At 37.7% G+C, this 20,275-nt stretch overlaps 2 protein-coding genes across 3 annotated transcripts; one reads left to right on the forward strand and one right to left on the reverse strand.

Moving 5' to 3' along the window:
• Positions 1–2,642: 2,642 nt before the first annotated feature.
• On the forward strand, positions 2,643–11,328 carry cd9a (CD9 molecule a). 2 transcript variants are annotated; one of them, XM_014983106.2, is made up of 8 exons: positions 2,643–2,825; positions 5,571–5,673; positions 5,759–5,856; positions 6,785–6,859; positions 7,377–7,478; positions 7,721–7,810; positions 8,006–8,089; positions 10,050–11,328. In XM_014983106.2, exons 1-8 carry the CDS (start codon positions 2,757–2,759, stop codon positions 10,113–10,115), a joined length of 687 nt encoding a protein of 228 aa, XP_014838592.1. In that variant the 5' UTR covers positions 2,643–2,756; the 3' UTR covers positions 10,116–11,328. The 2 variants fall into 2 exon arrangements, with proteins under 2 accessions (XP_014838592.1, XP_014838600.1); XM_014983114.2 differs by lacking the exon at positions 2,643–2,825 and adding an exon at positions 4,405–4,634.
• Positions 11,329–12,948: 1,620 nt separating this feature from the next.
• On the reverse strand, positions 12,949–19,486 carry bbs10 (Bardet-Biedl syndrome 10). The gene is made up of 4 exons (XM_014983062.2): positions 19,397–19,486; positions 17,322–17,521; positions 16,277–17,227; positions 12,949–14,619 (listed from the first exon to the last, which is right to left on the reverse strand). Exons 1-4 carry the CDS (start codon positions 19,484–19,486, stop codon positions 13,836–13,838), a joined length of 2,025 nt encoding a protein of 674 aa, XP_014838548.2. The 3' UTR covers positions 12,949–13,835.
• Between the last annotated feature and the right edge of the window lie 789 nt (positions 19,487–20,275).

Consider the following 20,275-nt stretch of genomic DNA (forward strand, 5'->3'; position numbering starts at 1 on the left):
TTGTTTTATAACACCGACTGTACCCCCGCCCAGCTTCTGAGGGGTTTCCTTGAAGGCCACTCCCCTCACCAGGTTATGTCAAGAAGAAATATCATTCTGTCTGCAATGTGGTGCCTGCAGACTGACACCATCAAACACAACTCAGCAAGACAATGCCAGGATATGCCTACTGATCGCCGGGCTGAGTGATTAGTCCACACATAACGTATCTGTACCAGCGCCAACCCAAACAACTATAGTGGAAAACACTCTCACCAGAGATATCTCACGCAATAACACTGCGTCTGCGGTGCCCCATGCATGGGCACTTTACTGGATTGCACCAAAATCTCACACACATACTGAGAACATGTGTTGATAAAAGCTCTCAGGTCAAACGGTTGGTGATTGTATGGAATTTAGATAAAGGAGGGGAAACTGAATATTAATTTCTGCCAAAATGTCTCTCAAATATAAATAAACCCATTGTTTGATCCATGATTGCTGAACCATCTGCTTTATTTGACAATTTATCTATAAGTTCCCCCTTTATGTTTTCTGTTTTGAATATATTATTTAATTACATTTTTATAGCATAAACGTAGACTTGAATTTTGTTTAATAGTAATAAAGTTGCACAACCAACTGTCTGGTTAACATCATTTTAATCTATCTCTGCTAACTTATTATGTTTCCTTTGCCAATGGTTCTTCCTTCCTACAGAAATGTTGTTGTTTTGAAGGGCCTTATGAGAACTTTACTTAGTTACATTTGATTTAATTTAGTGACTCATTCATATTGACATATGATTCAACATATGTCAACATATGCTGACATAGCATAACCTATGTAAATGCTCCTGAAGTAAATGCTCAGTAAGTAAATACGTAAATGAGATTTACTTGTTTGATTTGAATAAGTAAATCTTGACTGATTATAAAACAACAAAAAAGTGACTATCTCTGTAATCACCATACAATAACTAACATTGCCTACAATGCTAGTTATTGTGTGCAACAGTTGCATACAATAAATGCAACTGTTTTTTTTTTGTTTTTTTTTAATCACACACTTCATGGTTTTAGCTTGCCAGAGTATTTAAGAACTTTCATTTAGTAACCCAAGACTTTGTGTTTCTTACCTGTTTCGATTGCTTGGTCGACTCTGAGGCTGATGTCAACCATCCAATCAATGGGAAAAACCAAGCAATGGGAAAGAAAGGATAAAAATACACAAAATGGTAATATTCATAAATCAGAAAATAACAATAAAGTAGAAGATCCCTACAGATTGATAGCTGTAAAGTTTAAACTGTAAATATGGCTAACATGGCTGAACAAGTACAACTGTTAAAAACTGATTTTTAACCGTTTCCTACCTCACGTTATACATTATATTGGTGCAAACAAATACAAGTTACAAGGTTCTAAGGAAATAAAACTGATTTTGTGGAATGCCAAAACCTGCCAGGTCTTTGAACTCTATGTGTGTCTCCTTTGATGCACTTCCAGTTTGTATGTGTGGCTTACACGGCCATAGGTGTTGAATTCCACTGTCAGTATTGGGTATTACCTTTGTCGTGATGTCACAACATCATTGTATTTTATGAAAAACATTTGCCCATTCATAGATCAATTGACAATCTGAGAGTTGAGTTTCAAAGCTCTTTGAATGTTAATTCTTAATCAGGATAATTAGAACATGAGTCATACCACAAGTTTCATTTTCAGCTTCAAACATCAGTATCTATGAGTTGTGTAATTTTTCATCAGCACAGACTGAGTAACTGCACAGCATTTCATGAGACTAATGTTATTATGTCTCTCACATTTGTCCTACACTTGTGATCATTTGAAAGCAGACAAGCACATCTGCAATATACATGGTGTGTGTGAGAGATGCTCTCAAGTGGCAAAAATATAAACCACTAATATGGTTTATATGAATGTTTTTCTTCTTGTGAGGTTAATTCATTTATTTAAGATATTTTGTTCTTGGATCTGACTTAATAAATTGATCACAAAGTATTAAAAAAACAAAACAAAACAAAGACAGGCTACAGTAAAAATACTGGAGATGTTAGTTTCCAGATTATATTTAATGGCTCTGTAAAATGTTATTTCATGTTATAATTATTTAGTCTTTTTAATTGTTTCTATAAAGATGCATAGTCTAACAATTAACTGTTGTGAGATGTAATGCAGACAGCAAAATATTAACCTCAAGCTAAAAACAAAATAGCCTGCTCGAGCACCGTATTCATTCATGTGCAGTATATTAAATACGTGAACGCGCATTTCTTATTCTGGGAGAATTACGTCATCGCACCTTCAGGGCTTCAGTTTGTTTTGTCACAGAAAATGCAAAAAGCTCTGACGGCTGGCTTTATATAAGCTGCATTTAAAACAATGATTTTAAGTGTAGTTTGGAAAAACGTAGGGTACTATAGTTAAAAAAAATACTGAATCACTGAAACAGTTTAAGAAAATGTCAAAATGATTGAAAAGTTTCACAAAATATCACAGTAAAACGTATTTGGTGCAGCTGTTTGCTCTTCTAAATTGTTTTGGGAAATTAAAAAGAAAGGAAGGGTTTTAGTCTTGTGGGGGCGGACCACTTCATGCGCGCACTGCACAACGAGTCCGCGCCAGCGCGTCGACGAATACCCGTTTAGTACACTGACTGTTATTTAGAGGAAGCACTTCCCTATTCTTACCCTCTATATTTTAACACCTCATCCGTTAAACAGTCGTAGGATTTGAAGCAGAAAAATCGCCATGGCAGCGCTGTCGGGTGGAGAGAAATGCATCAAGTATCTGATGTTCGCCTTTAACCTGGTGTTTTGGGTAAGTGCGAGGCGAGAAAACATTTATTCTCATTCATACTGTCGGTTGTTTAAGAACGCGCGCGGATGTGTTGGGGGGGCATCTCGTGCGCGCGGAGTCGTATGAGAGCAGGTTACTAGATTGTGAATGAAATGATAGGGGTGTCCCGAATCGTGCAGAGCACCGAGCGGGTCTTATCGCAGAGGTTCGTATGATACAAAGCACTGACCGCTCACACACACACGCACGCTCAGAACCACTCACACACGCAAACGTGCCCTCAGTGTTTGTGGGTCGGTCTGGAGAATAATCCCCAGTGGCCAAGTGACCCAGTTCCACGATGCCGCGTATACTTTGGACTGTGTCTGCATGACATTTTAATAAACGAGACCAAGTAAAGATTACACAGGTGATACATGATTATTTCTTAATTCTTCACGTCGTATTTAAAGCTCCAGCTGTGCGTTGGCCGTGGGTAATTTATATTTGAGACCCACGCCTGCAGGGTGTGTCGTGTTTTATGTGAATGGATGTGTGGTTGTAGATAGATGTTTTTCCCTCTGATCGTTTCTAATTTGTGCAGCTATTTATAGTGGTAGGAAAAGCCATACAATACTGGGAAGGCAGGGATTTCCCACTGTGCGTGCGCGTGGGCCTTCATGCGTGTGCTTCGTATGTATTTGCAAACAAAAAAATAAAATAAAGATCTCGATTACTCTCACAGCAGCTTTGGCATTCACGCTCAAAAACAATTTTGGAAGAAAAAGAAGTTCAAACTGTGACATATAATAGTTTGAGCTTACTTTTCACATGAGTTTGAATATGTTTGGAGAGTATTTTACTGTAATATACAAAATCATCAAAACCAATGTTGCCAGAGTGGAAAATAAAAAGGACACAGTGCTTCTCTTTGGGGGCTGTCTGTTGATTTAGGGCCATAAGATGATGCGGTAACACTTTATTTGAAGGGGGTTGAATAAGACTGACATGACACTGTCATAAACACATGTACTGATATAAATTTGTTATAAAAGTATTACTGATTGCACTTTAAAAATTAGGTAACTTTATGTTATTAATGATTTCCTGGTTAATGTCAAGTTGTCATAACAAAGACATTTTGAATCATGTCAACTTTGTATTAAAAGTGTCATAATTTACCGAATGACGCTTTATGACAACAGTCATAAATATTCATGAAGGCTTATTCATGTTCATGACATGTGTTATGTCATGTTTATGACAGTGTCATGTCAGTCTTATTCAACCCCCTTCAAATAAAGTGTTACCGATGATGCTTTGTTTGATTATACCTCAGACTGCCTCCGGTATCAGACCATAACGATCAAGCTTCTCGAACCAGGATACTCACGCTCAGTTTCACAATGAAGCAGTAAATATGCGCCCAAGCAGGCATCTTAGAAAATGCTCAGAAACATTGACATGCCTGAACAGGAACCCTCTGAGATGCTGTGGGACTATAAAACGCCTGTATGTCTGTGTGACTTACGTAAATGCCATTTTTAGACAACACATGTAGAAACATAACACAATGAGTTGGAAAAACACAGACCAGACCTCATTTGACTAAACAGTGTGAAGGTCGCTTTCTGCATCTGCTCTGCCACTCCTAACTGTACAGTCAGGTGATTTAAGGTGTGGTCTCCCAAACATTTCTTTCATTTTACACAACAACGCAGTTCAGCTTTCTCTTGGGCAGAAGCTAGATGCTCCGAACGGTGGATTGGTTCATACTGAATCACTATGGCTCTTCCCTGGGGGATCAAGTGTTTAAAATATCTCATGTTTATCTTCAACTTTATGTTCTGGGTAGGTGCACTTTATTTTTCTATATTGTGAGATGTTTGAAGAGATCAGACAGAGCTGTTAACAATATATCCTAAATATGTACCACTTGAGAGTCAGCTATTTTGCTGGACTATAGGGAGACAAGGAAGAGGCTGAGAAGCAAAGCAATACATGAAAATCAGGTGGGAACGATGAAACTTTACAAACCTCCACTTTCCTCACTGAAGAAAATACAAGGTGTTACACTCGCAAAAGTAAAACGTTTACTCATCTGTCTGTGCTCACAGAGCTTCTTAGTACATCACAGTGTGGTCATCACGGATTGGTAAAACATTCATTCTTTCAAGGACAATTTAAGCCAATTTTTCTTCACAGTTTAAGAAATAGAACTCCTGCAAAGTGGTCCCGGATGCCAGTTTCCTGTAATTGTCACATTTATCATTTACCATGCAAATATTACATTCTTATTCTCTCCTCATGTGGCTCTTAATGTAGAGGTGAACTGATATTCATAAATATATTTTCAGTTGTTTTCATGTTTGTCTAACAATGTATAGAACTGAATTAATATACAAAAGAGACTTCAGGAACGAGGCGTGCTGATTAAATCCGCAGTTTGTCGGATACTGTGGTAAATACTCATGTGCCGTGAGTATTTACCACAAATGACCCTAATGTTTATGCAGGCTTGTAAACTAGTACTGCAGAAACATTCCTGAAGCCTCAAAATGGAAGAGAAAGACTTTAGAGAGGGCATGTTGTAGCAGATTTCAGAGCAGCAGCTGCTTACACTTGTTGGAGCTTATTGTTAAATGCACTTTGAAGTCAGGCAAATTTAAGATATGTATGAATATGGACTAAACCATTATATTAAAAGCTACAGTAGAGGGAAGCATGCAGTGTTAATTTAGTGCTAATTGTAGCATTGTGTTAACAGAGGTATGTAATGTGTGTCAGCTTGCAGGCACTGCTGTACTGGCTGTCGGTCTGTGGCTGAAACTGGACTCGAAAACCAATAGCCTGCTTCAAGGAGACAATTCTCCATATGTGTTATACACAGGTAAGACAGATTCATAACACAGCAGGCAGGCCTTAAAATTTGTATTATGTGAACTCATTCATGCACTATGTTATATGATGTTTAGGTGTTTATGTCCTGATTGCCGTCGGAGCGGTTATGATGGTGGTGGGCTTCCTGGGATGTTGTGGAGCAATCCAGGAATCACCATTGATGCTGGGGCTGGTTTGTAGCACTTATTATAAATTTATCACCCCCTAAGGCTAAATTGGGCACCTGGAATACTGGGTATTTTGCAAGTAGGGCCTTAAACGTGTAAACAGATTTGTGTTTGATGAGGAAACAAGGAAAGTTTCACTTCTGCCGTCAGATGTCATGCTGCTTATGTTTCTGGCAACATAAGGTTAAATAAGAAAAAGAGGAAATTAACAACAAATGTATAAGTGATCAACCAAAAGCTGAATGTAAGATAAGTAAAACAAAGTAATAATGCAATGAGCAAATATGTGATTATAAATCGATAACTAACATATTTTTTCTAACACTATGCATTAGCCCATTTATACAGCATTAGGTTGATACAGAACTCTATCTGTCATGCTTGGGTGAAGGAGAGTTGATGAAATGACTTATTACCCAAAAAAATGACAAATATGTTTACTCAAACTTAGGGGTTTTTTTTGTTTTTTTTTAATAGATTAAACTAAGTATTTAGTGACAATTCAACCTTTTTATTCCATACCTGAATAACATATCATTCAAAACAGTAATTCCCTTATATATAGTCAGGTTCACAAGCCTTTGCATGCAGGTTTTATATGTTCTTTTTTTTCCCACTGTCTTCTAAATTCTCTTCAGTATCCATAACTTCTGAACTCCCTATTTAAGGTACGAGAAGTTTGCTTTCATCATTGTTTACTGAACAGTCTCAAGGCCACAAAGGAGTCTCTAGATTTTCAGCGCTTGCTCCCCTCTTCATGCCCAGTGTCATAATCTGCTTGCACTAAATCTCGCTGGAGGAGGAGCCAATGAAAACTGGGTTTGGCCACACTCCAGTGCCTTTGCATTGTGCAAATGCACGTACAACACCAGCACACAAGCATGCATGGAAGACAGATATCAGCTGAGTTTAATTTTGTATTTCTCTGTGCAGTTCTTTTCATTCCTGCTGATCATATTTGCCGTCGAGATTGCAGCTGGATTCTGGGGATTTTCAAACCAGAACAAGGTAAACTAACTGCAGTGTTAAAATGGATGCCATGATGCTTGAAGACAGAATGAATGTGGAAGCAAGAGCACTTCACATAAAGAGGGGCATCTCAGTATATGAGAATATTATTGAAACCATAATTTACTGTAGTAATTCAGTTCAAAAAGCAACATGTTAGACAGATTTATCAAAGATCCAGTTTATGTATTTATTTCATTATGTTAGACCAATGCAAAAGACTTTTAAATGCAAAAATTTCATGTTATGGTCAGCACAACAAGACAACTGCTGACATTACAGTTCTCCAGCAGTCACTGCTGGCCACAATAGGAGATTGCTAAAGAAGCTGGTTGGTGTATTCACACACATTGACTCATTGAATACCAGGTGTTTATTTTGGGTAAAAGCTCAATACAAAGGGCAACAAATAAAGGTTATTTTAAAGACATGATCAAAAAAAGAACATTTTTGACTTTGGAGTCCTAGTTGTGACATAAGTTTTTTTCAGTTAACCATGCTTGCGGTTGTGTTGCAGGTGTTGGATCTGATCAGTGGATTCTACAGACAGACATACGAAGATTACAGTAAAACAAGAGATGAGGGCCTAAAAGAGACTCTGCATTTGATCCAAACTGAGGTGAGACTTGTTGGGCTTAATTCCTGCCTTTTTTTTTTTTCTTCTCTGACTACCAATTATCTGGACCGATAATAATTTATCACAAAGGGGGGATTTTGACAGAAAATAAATGTTTTACCTAAGTTAGATGATGTTTCTTAGAGCTGGAGTAGAACTAAAAAACAAGCCAGTACTTTACAGTATCTCTTCAAAACACAAAGACTAATTAGGTTACATTGCACTATGTTATCTGTCTGTTCCAGTTATACTGCTGCGGTCTCAAGGGTAGGATTGGAGAAACCTATCCTGACCTTTGTCCCCCTGCAGAAGATCTTGACATGTTCATTATTAAGGTACAACCACGACCTAAATTATCCAACAAATGTTTTATCTCTGTTGTGACTGTATAATTTGTGTTATTAGTGCCCATGTATTGTTATGGAAACATCTGTTTGCAGGAGTTTGCACAATCTCTGGCTCTCTGTTACTGTTATCTGTATATATCACGTTGTTGAGCAAGGGAGCTGAATTACTCCTATCTATTACAGAGCTGTCCTGATGTCATCGACGAGGTGTTTAACTCCAAGTTACACATTGTTGGAGGAATAGGGATCACCATTGGGGTCATTATGGTGAGTGTGCAGCTGGCACACCTTAACCAATCACATTTTAGTCATTTGTTTCAGAAGGGACTCCAACTCAAGGCTTGGGAATCACTATGCAATAGCCCTCAAAAACAGCAAAAAGTGTTTATTTTCATTGAAATTTTTACATAACAGGTTTGGGGAATAGTACATTTTATTTTGTTAATTTATTTCATAGTATTTTCCATTAATTGTAAAGTAAAACAGGCATTGATGGTTGTGTTTAATTTACAATGACTTGCAGAAGTGTTAATACCACTCTTACATTTTGTGATGTTACAACCACAGTCTTCTTTTATTTATTTATTTAGAACATGACAGAAGTATAAAATCACACACATAAACGAAGAATGCAAAAGACATATTTTTGTACTACAATAATCTTAACATGCTCGAAAAGAAGTAGGAAGAAGTAAGAAATGTTTGAACTCCTATCCCATAAACTCATACCGTATTTTCAGATGGACCCTCATTATTAAAAAATAAATAAAAATAAACATAGGTTAATTAATTTTTCTATTTTATCTGGGTTTACATATCTAAATGTATACATTCTTACCCACACACTCATATGCATTAGCCTCAACTTACATACATATTGGTGCTATCATTCTATATCTTGCGAAAACCACTTCCTTATATTTCCTTTTAAATTGTATTAAATTTTGACTTTGTTTTAGCTCCTCATTTAATTTGTTCAATAATTTTACACCATGGATTGAAATACAAAAGCTCTTTCTTGTTGTGCGTACACTACGAATACTTGAGTTTGAGTAACCCTTTAAGTTATATCTCCTTTCTCTTTCAAATAACACGTGCTGTGTGCTCAGGTAGCAGTTTATTTGATGCTTTAAACAATAATTTGAGCAATTTTAAATTCCACCAGATCTTCAAATTTTAGAATTCTAGATTTTAAGAATAATGGGTTTGTGTGCTCATAAAAACTGACATTATGGATGATTCTAATGGCTCGTTTCTGTAGGACACTCGGTGGCTGTAAAGAGATTTTGTAATTAATTCCCCACACTTCTGAACAATATGTTAAATATGGCAAAATCAGATAGTTATGTAGAATACAAAGTGATTTATTATTCAGAATATGTCTAGCCTTAGCTAGGACTGATATACTGATGTACATAGTTTATTCTGTAAATGTTTAAATATCTTAAATGTATCCTATTAGGATTTTATGGTAAATCATTACCAAATGGCACTAATTATGCAGTCGAAAGGAAGGGAAACATTTTGCTTCTCAAATTCTAAAAAGTGAAGCTTACATTTGTATTTAGCCTCCCTAGTTCTTATATTTCTACATTCAATCCAGAGCCACAAGTTATGTTTAGAGGCCACCTCCTTAGTAAATACAGAGGGGATGTATGTGCAGGTTAAGCTCAGTATGAATACAGCTGTTCTGTGAAAGCCTTCATGTACAAACAGCATCATGAAGACCGAGGAACACAACAGAAAGGTCAGCGGAGAAGATAAAGTAGAGAGTCAAACGTTTCACAGAGCACTGTTTGATCCATCATCAGAAAATGGAAAGAGTACACAGCTGAAAATCCTACAAAGACGTAGCTGTTTGCTTAAATTGACAGTCTAGGCGAAAAGAGTATGAATCAGAGAAGCAGCCAACAGCCCAAAAGTAATTCTGGATGAGCTGCAGAAAACCACTGCCTAGCTGAGAGAATCATTGGCAGGACAAAAGTTAGGTGTTCCCTCAACAACAAACCTTTATGAAAGAACACCAAGAAAAAAACCCCAACAGAAGTCCTCTTTGAATTTTGTCATTAGTCATGTAGTGGACAAAAGGTACGCTAGTCAGATGGACATTTTGGTTCAAGTGTAAAATACAGAAAACTAACAAATATTTCAGAGGATTGCAAAGGTAGCAGATATTTAGGAATGGATAATACACACACATACTATACCCTTTGTGTTTCTCCAACAGGTGTTCGGGTTGATCTTTACCATGCTCCTGTGCTGTGCCATCAGGAAATCTCGGGAGGTGGTGTGACACCCACTGGAAGTCATTGTTATTGTTGCATGATGTCATTCTCAGTCTCCACTGCCAACAAAAATAAATCACTTCTTTTTAAGGAGGGTGCTAACCTAAGCTAAAAAGGGTTTAGCCTAATTCTGACTGTAGAGAACGTGAAGATATGATGCACTTGATTTTGGTCAATCTGGTTTATTTATGTACAGAGTTTTAGGAATTGTGCTGCTACACAGCATAAAACATTTCATACAAACCTTCTAGTCAATGTTTGTTTAATGTACAGACTGGCCTTTCCAGCACAGTAACTATCAAGTTCCAGTATTAAGCCAAATAATTTTTAACAACATAGATAAAGCCAATGCAAATTCTATGGAGACTAAAATAAATGATTTTTTTTAAAATGCCACAATTGGCTTACTTTATAAATGTGGTCCAAAGTGAAAGAGAATTTTGTCAGTAAACAAATTTTGGCAGAATGGTTGCTTGTTTGTTTCTGAGTTTGTTTGTTTTTTCTCTTTTATCTAAATGAGACCAAAGCTAACCAGATGCTAGAAGAGGTTACCTGAGAAGACAGAGTTCATGTCCCAACATATTTTCACATTCTCTCAGTATATCAGTAAATCAGCGATAACTTTGCTCCTAAGATAGATGCAATGTTTTCACTATGTCCATGTATAGAACGGGTGCCATCTGCGTCAGCAGCAGTGTAGTACTGAAATGTGTAAATGTGTGGTTATTTGACTAAAATCGGCATTTGTGAGCTTCTAACTATCTAAGCGAAACAGCATGTCAGTGTGTATTGATGATATTGATTTATCGATGGCGACCACTTTGGATATCCTGCTAATGGAAACACTTCCACTTCAGTGCAACAAAGAAGTAAAAAAAAAGGCAACAAAACTGATGATGGCTAGCAGCCAAATTAATGCCAAGCTAAAATCTACGAGATATTTGTGGTTTAAACAAGCCTGGTGTTACAGAAGCATTCGGCTCCATTTTTTCCTGTCATTTATGTTTTAATTTGTCCTTGTTTGAAACGCCTTTTTTTTCTTTTTCAATTTTTGTATGTTTTATATTAATGTTTGTACATTTTCGGATGCTTGGTGTGTATATATGCAGTTTAAGCATTTTGCAGTGTCCTCTTGATTTGACAGAATAATTTCATTTATACACTATGCACTGTTAATCTATGTTAACAAGAGCCAAATACAATAAAGTGATTAAGGTTGAATTTGAGGATCTTTTGATCTGTCTTGGACTCTCAAGCACACATTGTAAGAAATGGCATTCTCGCAGGTTGCTTTTAATCATGATATTAAAATATTTTTTTATGATAAGATACCATACTTTTCCAGACTATTCCCCAGAGTTTCTAGTTCTTTTGTGTTCACTTGAGAAAAAAAAAATCAAGTATTAAAATTCAACGTGAACTTATTGTAAATATTTCTGCAGTGCAAATGCTTTAAAATGGCAATCTTCAAAAACAAGGCAGAGAAAAGGAGGAAAGAAAATAAGGGACACAAAACAGGAGATATGGAAAATGAGAAAAAAGAGTTACAGTATGGAGCTTGCAAAGTATGTATGCAAAGATTGAAGAATGGAAAACACGAAGGAAGACGCTTGGAAGAGACGAGGACTATAAGGAAGCAAGAATGGATACATGAAGAAATAAGGGAGGCTGGGAGGAAAGGCATTAGAAAGGACAGAAATGGAAAGAAGGATGGACACAATAAAGTAGGGAAGGGGGGCACAATAAGGAAAGGAAGGACATATGCAAAAAGAAAAGGAAAAAAGGAATGGAGGAAACAATAAAGAAGGTAAGAGGGTGACAATATAAGAAATTATAGACACAGAGGGATTGAAGAAAGGAAGTAAAGTGAAAATCAAGATCACAATGAAGGCTGGGCATAATGTTAAGATAATAGGTTAGAAAACAAAGACTATTTGACTTCTTCATACATTTCCAGGTCTGAGCAACTTAAAATCCTATTCCATTCTTTTTCCAGACTGCACTGGAACTCTGTTTAATCATATGGAGACCAAACATGAATAATTTACTATTTCACTGAGTACTTGGTGCACACTACAAAAGGGCATGACAGGATTAGAAAGGCCGAGGTGTCCTGATAACACAAAAACACTTTTGGTTTGTTCCCTAGTGTGCAGAGGAAAAAAAAACACCCACTCCCTCAACTTTTTCCGCTTTGATTTTGGTGACAATCAACACAGTGACTCATAGGGATCATAAACAAAGAAAAGAGCTGCCTTTGATTAAGACAAAGTGATTCTGAGTCACTTTGTCTTCATTAAATTGTGGAAAATGTGTCTCAAAAACTAAGGATGCAGAAGTAACAGTAAACAGAAGGCAGTGTAATAGATTAAGAGTCTAATTAAAATCCAGATGACTCAGTTTCTGCCAAAAACAAAGGTGAAAACACCATTTGTGTTCCTCTGATTACAGCACAAGGAAGCAGACTATGATTTGGCTGTTGAAAGTTGGGTGCTGCCAAAGCCCCACTATGCAGATAAGGCTGATTTCTAAAAGGAGAGTATTCACATGTAAGGCCATGTTTCTGTGCTGTTACAACAGTAAAGTTTATTTTGTGCACACCAAACTGTGATGCTCAAAGGAATATCGAAGGACAACAAAGATAAGAACGAGGCATTTTGAAAAACAAATAATGACGCAAATGAGCTTTTCCTTTTTTCTAAGAGTAAATTACTTCATGGATGTATAGTGCGGTGAAGACGGTTTCTTCTGATTTGGTTTTTTTTTTTTTTTGGTCATACTTAAATGTTTTAGGTGATCAAGCAAATTGTATTGTCAGAAAATCTGAGTAAATACAAAATGTAGTTTTCAAACGTTTTAATTTAGTAAGAAATAGTGGTTTTCTGGACCAACCCTATATGAAAGTACAGCTGGGTTCCATATTTAATCTTGAACTACGTATGATTTAACACTTTTGTTGGTTCAATTTCATTACCCCCACCAATGCTTCATTAATGGTACTTGTAGAATCAAGAAATCACTGAAACAGAACATGAAGTGAGTTAACAGAACTCAAAATCGAATACATGATTTCCTGATCCTGAAACAAATTTAGTCAGTTCATGAAGGCTTACAACACCAAAACAAACCTACAATAAGAAGCAGGTCAAAATTCCTACTCAAAGAAAGACTTCTTGCCAGCTATCACAAATGATTAATTGCAGTTGTTGCTGCCAACTCTGGCACAATCAGTTATTGGGTTTATTTAGGATTTACTTTTGATGCAGCATAATGATGGCTTGGATAGATTTTGTTTTCCTCTCAAAAATAAGTAGTTACTGTTTGAAAACAGCATTCACTCCGTTTATCTTTAGCATTATGTGTTTAAATATATAAAACATTAGGTGCGAGTAAAAAAAAAAGAAAACCAGAAGAAAAACTAGAATGGGTCACTTTTTCTGTGCAATGTGACATTACAAGATTTTCTCCTTATTTTATTTGTTTGGCAAAACCTCATCTCAGTTCATCTGTTTGCCTATAATAGAATTCTCTCTTATGTTTTCATTTACATGTAATAGATTTTCACAGATCAAAAGCATTACAGTCTGTCAACACTGCAATGAACTATCAAGAAAAAACATTGGGAAAAAATACAGTGCAATTATTTTATCTAAAATCAGATGGGTTTTTTTTTTCTGAATGTTGCCACAAAAAGTACATTTCTGGTTTCTTGTTGGAGCAACACAACTTCAGTCTTCATCCTCGCCCTCTGAGCTTTCCGAGTGAGCATTCAGGGAATCGTGGGACTCTGTGTGTAATACAGCGTGTGTCCGCAGCACCATGTTTATTCGGAGCAGATTTGTGAGACACTGCAGCACAGCCAGTACCAGCTGATACTTACAAGAGACAGATTCAAGGCCCAAGTCCAAAAGCTTTAATGACATGTTACCATTTTTACAAGAGCATAAGCTTAGTTTACCATCTCCAAGAGGACCTTCAGTGTGTATAAAGTTTGCGCTGAGGGCGTGGGGTTGTTTTGGAATTAAAGCCACCACCCTGGTTTGTGCCTGCAGGAAATGTTTTAGGTTGTGAGAGTAAATCTGCCGGGGTACGCTCAACAGGGCCTTTGCCAAGAGCTGGGAAACTGGAACAACTGCACTTGTGTTAACAGAAACTGAGCAACTGTGACCATATTGATGAAGGGCATGGTGCAGCAGAAACTCAAATGTCCCACCTGCAGATATTACACAACCCGTCTCTGTCACACATTTCTGAAGAAGATGCACTCTGCATGCAGTTCCATTACTTATATTGTCTGCATGTAAAGACGTGCATTTTTTTGATGGGATGGTTTCCTCTAAAGCCGTCTGAGTCTTGCGCACGGGCTCCAATGCTGTCAGTAGCATTCGAAAGGCGTCTTGAAATGCACATGCATGCTGATCAGCTTGACCTCCGCTTGGGGCACAAATCACCAGGCTACAAGGTTTAACTTTGAGTCTTTCTTCACAATCATGGATGTCCAAATGAACGTATCTGTCAAAAACAAAAGGACAATAGTTAACCTGAATGCTGTACAGTAGATAACAATGCCTTGAAAAATCACACATATACCAGGAGTTTTTTGGGGGTTTTTTCCACATTTTACATTGTCACATCCATGAAACATCAATGTAGGTTTCAAGATAACTCGAGATCCTCCTATTTTTTTTTCATGTTGGACATTTTAGTTTAGCAGTGACAATAGATGAAATTACTTTTAAAATCAATCACACAAAGTAATATCTAAACCCAACAGTAGAATCCAACTTCAATAAGATCAATGAGGTTGTGTTTTTATGTTTTGTGTCATGAAAACTTTGCTTTAATTCTATTTATTTTTGTATTCAAATCATAAGAAATCATAGTCATAATCACAGACAGAAAGAGAACGCTGCCAAGCCATGAAGAAGAAACAGCAGGTTTCCTGAGAAAAACCTCAGGAAACCTGAAAAGAGGAAGTTTCCAGCCTGCAGAAAGTTTCACAGAATGAAGTCTAAACACTTTGGGTATTTGAATAAGACCCAGTGCAAAATATTTGTATAAATATTGTTTCAATGCTGAATCAGATAAGCTAAAAGAGGTTATAGATGTGATTTTGACAATGAACTTGAAATGATGTGGAATGTGTAACTGCAATCAAAGATCACTGATGTTGTGTTGGAGGTAGATACTAGATGAAAGATAGAAAGGAAAAAAGGAGAACTGGAAGTACTGCAAGTGTGACTGTGTGGGGTCATATTTGTCCTAGGCACAGACCAGGACAAAAGAGGAACCGACAGAGCAGTTTGCTGATCAGGGAAAGAGAAAACAGTTGGAAGAGACTCAAACTGCTGAAAGAAGGCCTGAGTGTGAAGACGAAAGCATGGAGTGTGACCCTTGAGCACGCCCGGAACAAGAACACAGACATGACATAATGTCTCCAAAACAAAGGTGCATGAGACAGTCAATAAAACCAGCATGGCAAAAGTGCCAGCCAATGCAAACACATTCTCAGGGTGGAAACCCCTATAAAAACCGATGCAAAAGAGGAACCGTTGGTTGGATCCTCCAGGCAGCTTCGAGCCAAGATGGAGATGAATAAAGAACTCTGCAGCTGAAGAAGTGCCAGCGCCACAGATTATCCAAAGACTGTCCTGCGTACTGGGACCAATCAATCAGCCCCACAATCTGTGGCACCAAATTGCACTTCTCTCATCATCTGGGCTCAGACCACAAAGACAAAGGTCAAAGGCAAGAACAGCCAGCACCCAAGGCCTTATATCAGCATCCATGTGGAGGCGAAAGCTCATCAGACCTGCAGGGACGCCTGCCTTCATCGATCAGCCTCCTCCTCCTGCTGGGACACATTCTTCATCATCAAGCCAAATCTGGGGTTTGAAATAAAATTTATTTTTGGTTCTCAGTTTCAGCATTAGGGAGAGAAAGGTTAGATTGAGATGATTGATTTTTCGTATTTGATTATTTTTGCTACTGAATTAAGCTGTACTGACCCTTGCAAAACACTGTTTTTACTAATAAAATATTTAGCATAAAGTAAACCCTACAGGACGTGGTGGTCATCCAATTAATGTGTCGCTTCAAAGTTCTCTGATAGGTGTAATTAATCACAGCGCTTGACTTTGAAGAAAGAAACTAAAATATATGCACCTACCTGTGGGCTCCAAGCAGTAATGGTTTACAGAAAGTCAGTGTTGCGATATGCTCTGGATGAATCCTCCTGCAGTCCGAGATGGGTGTTACCCCACTTAGCTGCGTAAACAGAGAAATCTCTTCTTCACTGACACACTCCACAAGGCACATCCCTGCCTGTGTTGCTGCAGCCAGGACAGCAGAGGACTGTTTCAGTGCACACAAAAGGACAGAGACACCAAAACTCTGCAGAGTTGCAATTATGCTCTCCACTGACTTTTCTGTCCAAGAGCTAAAGTGTACAATGCCCCTGTCCTCTGTCACTTTGTCTCCACAACGCAACTCAAGTACATCTCCTGTGGTGAGTAATTTCGGCTGCAGGTATCCATTGAAAACTACAGCTTTGAGTGGCTGCTTTCTTACTTGGGGGCAAGGCGTAGCAAAGTCTCTGTGAATCACCTGGCCCTCAATCAAACGTGAGCAGCTGACAGGGACGCCTGACACTTGGGTATGCAGTGCTAGGAAGCTGTTGTTTAAAAATTGAATGGAGAACGAGGGTCGGTCATCTTTTACCTTCCAGTGACTGAGCAGTTCACAGAAGAGGTTGCGGAAAAAGTCACAATACGCATAGCCCAGGCGTGTGCGAAAAAACGACACTAGAAGAGTTTGACAACTGAGATCATGTTGTGTTTTCGCTGTGAAATTCTCTAATGAAACACGGAATCCATGTGGCAGCACATTCAGCACAATGAGTTCGTCCAACTCAGTCAGCGCAAATTCTAGCAGTCTGTCAGCCAAGTGCCTGGCAGTGGCAGCTTCTGACGCTTCTGTGGAGTTATGAGGCTGAAACATATGAGGGTCCTTAGTGGCTGTTGCATGAATTATTCGCAGTAATGATGCAAGGAGAAGAACAAAGGTTTTGGATCCATCGCCTGTTATTGTGCTGTGCTTCCAGACGCACCTCACCACCATCCTAAGACAAAAAAACAAAACAAATAGCATTGCAGAAGAATTAACAATTAACTAGAAAGTGCAAAAATATTCACATTTATGCCATTTGTGCTAACCTGGCCAGTGGGTGATCCAGATGTAGCGCAGTTAGGATGCGTTTTCCGCTTCGGCTAACCATCACTTGTCCTGTATCTCTAGTGAACAGCACCTGTCCTCCTTCAGGTCCAAAACTGCGAAGGACGATGGACTCCAGTGCAGACACTGCCTGTAAGACGTGACTGAGGTGGAGTTGCTCCAGTGGCACCATCTTTACACCCTGGAATGTGTTACAGAAAATTATAAAGAAGAAAGTGTTTCACAATTTTAGACCCTGGATTTGCAAATTCACGTTAGTCATCTTTGAGCAAGGCAAGGGCTTCCCAGGAAATCAAAAGAAAAACATTAAAATAACAAACCTTCAAGTTTTATTCTAAAAAGAGAAGCTTTAGATTTAGAGTTGGTGTTTTTTTAGATTTAGTATGGCATGTACTGAACACATCAAGAAGACCCCATAAATCGCCTGTGCTTGATCAAGCATCAAACAAAACAAAGCAGATATACAGTGAGTAGGGCTGAGGATGGTTTGTAGAACATGATTTAATTAAAGGATCTGGGACTTCCTCCCACACAGTCGATCTGTCAGCTTTGAAAGAAAACCCGAGGGAAATACAGTGGATGGAGTTGAATATCACCTTACAGAGACAGTAGTAGGACAAATTAGGATGAATGGGGAGGCCTTATTAATGACAGCAGAGGCTTAAGATGTGAAAAAGTGCAATGTGACTAAAAAACTTGCAGTCAGCATAAAAGGTTTTCTTTTTGAGATGAATATAATATAATATAATATAATATAATATAATATAATATAATATAATATAATATAATATAAAGCAGTGTATGACTTTCCTGGTACCTGGAATACGATTTGAAATTGAGGCACAGTTCTCATAGCAACTATTAAAAATAAGAAAGACAAGAAGTATGCCCTCATACATGCTGATTCTCATGAATCAAGAAATAGTAACAAAAACAGCATTGCCAAAAAAGGCAAGTTTATGTTAGCAACAAGTTTACGTTGGCACCACCACTCACAGTAAGGACCTTAGTAAGAGAGGTAAAAAAGATTATACTTCTACTGTAAAAAATAAACTTCCATCCACATTTGACCCTAAAGGGTCACAGGGTGGGGTGGGCCAGACAGGTTGACATTACAAGGCAATACTTAAAAGCAACCACAGATAAGGGCAATTTTGAGACCAGGTAACGAAACATGCATGTCTTTTGACTGTAAGAGGAACAGGACTATCCAGACAGAGACCATGAATGTTTGGGGACAATTATGCAAATTCCAAGAAGAAATCCTCCTGTCAGGGTTCAAACTCAGCTTGCTTTATGTATGCAACAGTGTCAACGTTTGTACCACAAAGCTACTAATAGGTGCTCTTATTTCTTGGGGCTTTTAATTATGTTTGAGAATGCCAATAAATGTGGGGAATACTGCTTAAAAGACTTTCTGAAATGTAAAATGTACAATATCTGTAAGGAATGCGTAGAATATGGATCACCGTGATTTAAAGCTATTTAACCTTTCTTTTAAAAAAACAGAGAAAACGTTCATAGTAGGTTTTGGAACATCGTCTCAATTGAATTATAGGGTCGTTTTGTGATATTGGATTTTGCTTCAACTGAAGAAGAACGCAAGCAGTTTCATGACTACAAATACAACTTTAACAAGATTGTTGACTGAGTTTGTCGATAAATAGGCAACGAAGAATCTAAACTAAAATCTGCTTGTATTCAGATGAGTTCGACAGAGAACATGGTCTTTGTTTAAGATAGCGTTAAACAAACACGGTCTGTTTAGGACCAGAAAATGAAAAACAAATAACCACAGTTTCGTTGTGAATGTTTAAGTAGCTTGTCCTGCTGCCTCGAAAATCATCAATAACTTAATGCAGCTTCGTATGAATGATGAAAACTCGACAGCAACAAAAGAATGGTACCACGGTAGCATTTATAAGCTAGTTCTTCACATGGTGCTACCGAAAAGCTTCACGAGCCCCCTTAAATATATAAACTACAGTAATAAACATATAATAACCTGATAAATTTAAGAAAAAAAATTAAACAAAATGAACGAGAAAACTCACACGCCAGTCGAACAGGAAGGCTTTCCGTGTTGCCTAGAAACAAGCCTTCCTCTTTGATTGATAAAGCTCTTCTCAGAGTAAATGGTTGCCATCTAGCGGCTCAATGAGGAAATTGCGTGACTTTTGTTAATATTTTTTTTCGTTTTAACTCTCGAATATAATAAACGTATAAAATACTAACAATTTACTACAGGCTTGACGCACACATTAGTAATCGTACTTTACACCGTCCTTCTTTCTCCACTAAAAGCTTCAATTCAATTTAATTCAGTTCAGTTCAATTAAATTTAAATAACAAGCAACACAGCAGCTTTTGTTTTATTGATTAAAATCTGTATTTAATTTTGTAGTTTTCATTTTAGCAGAATTACAGTGCCCTGCAAAGGTAGTCATAATCATTGAACCTATTCACATGTTGTCATGCTCAAGTGGGACTTGTGTGACTAAGTAATTTAAAGTAGCGAGCAATTATTTGGTGGAAGGAAATGATGCTTGGTTTTCGAAATGTTTTCCAACTAAAATCTCTTACACATGATTTAAGGTGTTTCACCCCTTTTAACAGTCGGTCCATGAGAACACAGCTGTCCTCATGACAGTGTTAAATGTCTAAAAGTATGTTTAAATTCCTGCTTTCCTTGTAATTATAAGAAGTTTGGTTTTTATCACTAATCGGGATGCCTAAGAAATGTCAATGTGAGTCTGCAGACTTAGCAAAAAGAGAAATGACACTCTAAGACACTCTCCTCCCCTTTACATCTTCTATACAGTAACACTGGAACGTCAAGGTGAACTGAACAGCACAGGAACCTGATCGCTGTGTTACTGCAGAAACCCCATCCCAAGCTTCTAAATCAGGCTACGACATCTATACATAGATAATA

The sequence above is a fragment of the Poecilia mexicana genome, unplaced genomic scaffold (assembly GCF_051168715.1).
Source record: "Poecilia mexicana isolate PSO_F unplaced genomic scaffold, ASM5116871v1 scaffold_6, whole genome shotgun sequence".
Taxonomy (NCBI): domain Eukaryota; kingdom Metazoa; phylum Chordata; class Actinopteri; order Cyprinodontiformes; family Poeciliidae; genus Poecilia; species Poecilia mexicana.

Bases quoted from the DNA above. Each gene is read 5' to 3' on its own strand.
- cd9a (XM_014983106.2), top strand. From the start codon at position 2,757: ATGGCAGCGCTGTCGGGTGGAGAGAAATGCATCAAGTATCTGATGTTC. The intron at 5,674-5,758 runs GTAAGACAGATT...TATGATGTTTAG, and splicing joins TCCATATGTGTTATACACAG to GTGTTTATGTCCTGATTGCC. The intron at 7,811-8,005 runs GTACAACCACGA...TATCTATTACAG, and splicing joins TTGACATGTTCATTATTAAG to AGCTGTCCTGATGTCATCGA.
- bbs10 (XM_014983062.2), bottom strand. From the start codon at position 19,486: ATGGCAACCATTTACTCTGAGAAGAGCTTTATCAATCAAAGAGGAAGG. The intron at 17,228-17,321 runs GTTAGCACAAAT...TTTTTGTCTTAG, and splicing joins CTGGATCACCCACTGGCCAG to GATGGTGGTGAGGTGCGTCT. The intron at 14,620-16,276 runs GTAGGTGCATAT...TGTTTTTGACAG, and splicing joins TTACTGCTTGGAGCCCACAG to ATACGTTCATTTGGACATCC.